This window comes from Alligator sinensis, unplaced genomic scaffold, assembly GCF_000455745.1.
Source record: "Alligator sinensis unplaced genomic scaffold, ASM45574v1 scaffold755_2, whole genome shotgun sequence".
NCBI lineage: Eukaryota > Metazoa > Chordata > Crocodylia > Alligatoridae > Alligator > Alligator sinensis.
This window is the reverse complement of record NW_005841883.1, coordinates 1,395,045-1,401,311: the sequence shown is the minus strand read 5'-3', so window position 1 is coordinate 1,401,311 and position 6,267 is coordinate 1,395,045. Positions and strand designations below refer to the sequence as shown.

Below are 6,267 nucleotides of genomic sequence, written 5' to 3'. Positions count from 1 at the left end.
ATGGCCTGAGCCCAGTCCCACCTGAGGGAAAGGGGGTATCACCTGACCTTGCATAGAAAAAAGGGTATGACCTAGCCCTAACTCAGCCCTGTGGGGGAAATAGGGGCATTTCCCAACCTCAGGATGGGGGGGAGGGGAAGAGGGCACAAACTTGGCTCTGAATGGGTGCATAGGGTTTGGAAATTTGGCAGGGGGTGGGGGGGTGACATATTATAGCCACCACTCCCCCACCAACAAATTTCCTGACCTGTTGGGAGCCCTGTGGGCCAGACACAATAGCTCTGCAGGCTGTGTTTTGCCCGTGGGTCAGAGGTTAAGCGCCTCAATGAAGAAGAGGTGCTCTGGAGGCAGCAACCACAGGTACTTTTTCACAATATGTACCCACTAGAGTGCACTTTCCTACAGAGTCTAGAATGGAGCTCAAAAAGCAGTATGTTATCAGTCCACAGCTTCAGTATATATCTGTAAAACCCATTGGGAGAGTATCCCACTCTCTCTAGTGCTTCACCACAGAGGATTAAATATGCTATTCCAATCACTTATTCATTAGCTGATGTGAGAGATCTTCACTGCCGGTGAACCATGTGGGTGTAGTGTATGATAGAGCTTTCACATCATCAGGAAAGTACATGCTAAAAATTGCATTAAAAGCACAAGTGTAAGCGCTCAGCAATTAAGTGAAGCCAAAATTAAGATAGGCTGTACAATTTAACTTTCTCCCTTTGTGCATATGCCACTGGTTCTTCACCAGGGTGTTGTGGCACCCTAGGATGCCTTGAGATCCTTTCAAGGGTGCTGTGGGATGTCAAGCAATTTTAGCACTGTTGGGTGTGTAAACATAATTCACAAGATAAACCTAGAGATTTAAAATTGTTTTTGACATAAGGGTTTCCTTTCTGAACTGTTGTGGTCTTTCTGAGTTCTTTTGCAACAAGAGAATGCACTGTTATTTTTGTTTAATAAAAAATGTGTGAAAAGTAGTGTGGTCCCAATCCTTATTTACTGGACACTATTAAAACCTTGCTCTAAAAGCAGAGTAAGTTCTTAAAACAGGTTTGCTATTCTGTTCATTACTACAGTATTTGAACACTTCTCAAATATGAATTTAGTTTTCACAAAACCCTGGAAAATTAGATTGGATTTGTGAGCAATGTCTCTAGTGGGTTATGGAATAGAGAAAATCCCACACAATTTACTGATTCGTTTTGATGCACTGGCTGGGGGAGTAGTTAGCTGATTGCACGATTTCACAATGATTACACACTTAATTTATACAACACAATTTTATTTTAAAACTCTTTGCTATGTATATAACACTGCTTAGCTTTAAGAAACACCACAAACATTAAAAACACAATAATTACATATATCAGAAACAATGCTCCGAATGCACTTCCTTCCCAAACAATGCTATAAGAATTAGTGTTACAAAAGCAACTACAATTACAACTAAAAGTTAAATTTGAATCAATACTGTTATTTTTCATAATATACTTACAATCCTAGAATTCCGAGAAGCCAAATACCAAAATATAGTTTCATTCCTCAGTAGTACGATTTAATGGGTTGGCCTCAGTAGTACGGTTCAATAGGCTGGCCTCAGCAATACGATTCAATGAGCTGGGCTCACCAGTGATAGGACTACGTCCCCTTCCTTCAGTCCCTTTCGGGCGCTCCGCGGCTTCAGCGTGAACTAAGAGATTCGTGTTCACGGAGAGGCTTGATTAGGCGATCAATCTAATCAGACCTTATACTTGCGATTCTTCCTTCGTTGTTCTGCAAGCGAAGTCACCTCCAAATTGGGACAGTAAGTTACAGGTTTTTATTGAGTGAGCTGCCGTCATCGGGCTCCTCCTACTCAATTCATTATAACTCCCAAATTTGGGCTCGGATCTTACTCAACAGAAATTACCTTTGTTGAGCATTTTTAAATTATTCTTGGGGAGACTTCCATATCACTGTAAATACTCTTTTCTTTTTACCAGTCTGGTTAAAAGGCCCCAGGCTTTGATTTCTCGGAATTTAGGACATTTACTTTCTTTGTAAAAAACTTCTAAAGGTACAATTTAGATTAAGGTTTTAGGCGAAGTCAGGACATTTCGCACGTAGCTCCAAAACAATGAGCTAGATAAGGAGATAAATCCTATCTTCTTCCTGAAACTGGCTAATGGGCAACCTTTACAAACATTCAAACTATTTCATTCAATATGACAAGCAACAGGTTGCACAAGCAGTAAGTTCAAAAGTATACATTAATTTTGGATGCCCAACTTAGTATAGTTAAGACCATGTATTACTTAAAGCATATAGAATTATAAAGCACTTCATGTGTTCAAAAGATGGGTTCCTGTTGATGGACTTTTCTCATTAAAAAACGAGGGGACTGTGGCGTTGACACCTACACAGTCAAATGGGTCACTAACTGGCTGGAGGGCTGCACCCAGAGAGTGGTGGTAGACGGGTCATTTTCGATCTGGAGGGATGTGGACAGTGGGGCCCCCCAGGGCTTGGTCCTCGGACCCGCGCTATTCAACATCTTCATCAGTGACTTGGATGAGGGGGTAAAAAGCACCCTATTCAGATTTGCCAATGACACTAAGATGTAGGGGGATGTGGGCATGCTAGAAGGGAGGAATAGGCTGCAATTGGACCTAGACAGGTTACAGGGGTGGGCAGATGAGAACAGGATGGGTTTCAACACTGACAAGTGCAAGGTGATGCACCTGGGGAGGAAGAACCAGCAGCATACCTACAGGCTGGGGAACTCCCTTCTTGTCAGTGCAGAGGCAGAAAAGAATCTTGGAATCATTATTGATGCCAAAATGAACATGGGCCGACAGTGTGGGGACGTGGTCAGGAAGGCTAACTGCACCTTGTCAAGCATCCACAGATGCATCTCGAGCAGGTCCAAGGAGGTGATCCTCCCCCTCTATGCGACACTGGTCAGGCCGCAGTTGGAGTACTGTGTCCGGTTCTGGGCGCCGCACTTCAGGAGGGACGTGGACAGCATTGAGAGGGTCCAGAGGAGGGCCACCTGCACGATCAGGGGGCAGCAGGGCAGGCCCTACGAGGAGAGGCTACGGGACCTGAACCTCTTCAGCCTCCACAAGAGAAGGCTGAGGGAGGATCTAGTGGCCTGTTACAAACTAGTCAGAGGGGACCAGCAGGTATTGGGGGAGTCCCTGTTCCCCCGAGCACTACCAGGAGTGACTAGAAATAACGGTCACAAGCTGGCAGAGGGTAGATTCAGACTAGACATCAGGAGGCACTACTTCACAGTCAGGGTGGCTAGGATCTGGAACCAACTTCCAAGAGAAGTGCTAGCTCCTACCCTGGGGGTCTTTAAGAGGAGGCTGGATGAACACCTTGCTGGGGTTATTTGACCCCAGTGCTCTTTCCTGCCATGGCAGAGGGTTGGGCTTGATAATCTGTCGAGGTCCTTTCCGACCCTACAAACTATGAAACTATGACTTGAGCACCACATGGGGAATAAGTGCAGAATATAGGTAATATTTCTGTAGTAGCTGTATGGGGGAATTTCCTTACAGAGATAAGCATTAGGATTGTTGATGCCTCAGTAATTAATGGTCCTGGAAATTAAATGAGTCCGTTTGCATCTCTGGTTACTAGTTTATTGGTTTTATTCCCTTTCTTTGCACTGTTTATTTTACTGCATGCTACTTGACAGTGATGCCTAGATTGTTGAAGAATTGGGTTTAAAGAAGAAAAAATTGCAAATAAGGAAAGTACATTTTAACTTTATTAAATGAGGTATGTGATTTCTTGTTTTCCAAGAGTTGGACTGCTTTAATAAAAATTAACTGCATTGGAGAGGTTTGATTTCAATGTAACCGATTTAAAATCTTGCATGGTGAGGTTTGTGTGTTTTTTTGCATATTTTTATTCACTATGTGGTTTAAAGTTAGTTGGTATCTACTTCTGGAGACTTGATAAGGTGAGATTAACTTTTCTGTGTTGTAAAAAGATAAAAACAAGATAATAAATCTTAGACTACTTTAAACTTTGTGTAGTATTCATTTAAAGGAAAACAAGTGGTTTCATGTTTTGGTTTCGGACCTTTAAAGTTTCAGTAGCACTGCTTGTACTGACGTGCAAGGTACATGGGTTTCAAGAACCTAATTAATATGTTCCATTGCTCATTTTGCCTTTTAAGTATTGTTTCTTTTTTAGCTCTCAATACTTTTGTGAAAAATTCTTTGCAGTTAGTTGGCTGGGAGATGGCCCTCAGTAAGAACCTCTTTATAGGGAGGGGAAAATGTTGAAGACATTGTAAAATGAAACTTCCTCCTAATGAAAGCAGGATGTCATGCTTTCTGAATAAATTATATAGGTGAATAATTTGTGCTTCCATACAAATTCATATCTCTTAGTCATAGTTGAAGGAATCAATATACATCTTTTTCTCTGTCACAATTATTATCATGCAGAAAATAAAATGGAAAAGACTTGTGGTTATGTTGTTGTCTTGTCTCACCTCCCCATATAATACCAGGCTGTCGGGCTTCTCTGGATTAACTGAGTTTTAATATGTGGTTCCAACATCCAATACTGATTTAAAAATTTACTTTGATGGAGAAACTCATAATTAGGGACCTACTGAAATTGTGATTTCACAGAAAATATTAAATCTGGCATTGCCCACAAGTGTGGGCAATGTCTGCAAATCCACCAGCGGGGGGAATTACTGAAAATAAAATGCTGGTTCTCCAGAAAGTTCTCATGATGCTGTGGCCCAGATGCGTCATTGCCCGGGGACAGGGCTGGCACATGGGAGCCCAAGATGGCTGCTAGCTCTCCCCCCAACCCCCTCTTCTTTGCTGATTTAGCTGAGAGGGCTGCTCCTCTCCACCACCTGGTGGCAAGGGCCAGGGCTGCATGACAGACAGCCCTCTTAGCCAATCAGTGATGAGGGGCAGGGCCTCTGCCACAATTAGCCTGTGAAAATGGCCAACCCCATGATCTCCCCATGAAATCGGCCAGCCACCGCCTCCAGTTGGGTAGACATCTACTCATAATCCTGGGTAAATTGTTCATGTGCTTAATTGCTTTGTTTTTAACGACAACAAAAACTTTTTTATTTCTTTTTTGAATTTGCCTAGCTTCAGCTTCTGACAAATTCCTCACAATGCCATCCCTCCTCCCTTCCCCGCTTCAAGTTTTTTTCCCAAAGTTGCTGCTTCCCAGGTTAGTGTTTTTTTCCTCTCAAATAAACATGGCATATGTTATTTGTTCCTAGACAAGTTGTCTTACATTTAGCTGAACTGAAACGCATATTGTTTTTATCCACTTCATCCAGGCAGTCCAGCTGTCTCTGTGTCAGTAACATGCTTTATTTATAATTTACAACTCGTCTAGGCTCTACCAAACTCTCAGTATTTTTGTTTGTTAGAAGATAATTAATGTTAATGCTAAATGGGGTAGAATAAAAAACTGTTCCTTCAAGACCCCACTTGAAGCACAGATGTTTGATAGTGATCCTACATTTGTAATGATATTTTTGTGAGTTGTCCTTTTAACTGGTTTTCAATACATTTAATGTATGTCTTGTCGGTTTTGTATCATTGTAATTTATTAACTGGGGTATTGTACAGAATCAAGTCAAATGCATTACACAAGTATTTTCCATCAAGAGTGTTGCTTTATATAGGTATATTACATCAAGATTAACCTATACTAAGCAAACATGTAATCTGATCAGAAAAATATAGCAACTTAGTATGACAAAGCTTTTTTTTTTTTTTTTTTTAAACTCATTATTTTACCTGAGTTTGATGATAGCTCAAATTACCAATATCAGTTGTTTCACTCTGGCTTAGCCACAGTTCTGTGGACATTCATGAACTGCTGGTGTGTTGGGGTTCATGGTAACCCACTCCTGGGCAACATCCTAATGCCCTCTTCATTCAGAGTGCATCATAGGTGACACCACCCAGATGATGAAGATCTAACAGTGCTAAAATTGTGGAGCCATGATTTATGATAAATTGAGGAAAATCTGTTAATAGTCTCAGCAGATCCCCATTTTCCCCATCATGCAGTGGAGATGTGCACTGCTTTAGACATAACTTCTTGTTGTGGGAAAGCCAGAAGCTGAGAAATTTAAAAAAACCCCACAACTATCTTACAAAGGCAGAACCTATTAATACACTAATTTTCCTGGCTGTGTGGATATTCTTAATGTGTCCATGCTTGACTAAGATGACTACAGAGCTTCATGTTATTTTCTTCTCCTCTATCTTTTATCTA

The 6,267-nt window shown here is 41.5% G+C and overlaps 1 protein-coding gene across 1 annotated transcript in view; it reads left to right on the top strand.

The window, feature by feature from the left end:
* Nucleotides 1-413: 413 nt before the first annotated feature.
* FAM117B (family with sequence similarity 117 member B) overlaps nt 414-6,267 on the top strand; it is a 63,771-nt gene continuing 57,917 nt past the window's right edge. The window contains exons 1-2 of the mRNA XM_025196663.1: nt 414-482; nt 5,121-5,205. Coding sequence (XP_025052448.1) covers nt 414-482; nt 5,121-5,205 — 154 coding nt within the window. The remainder of the gene's footprint in view (nt 483-5,120; nt 5,206-6,267) is intronic.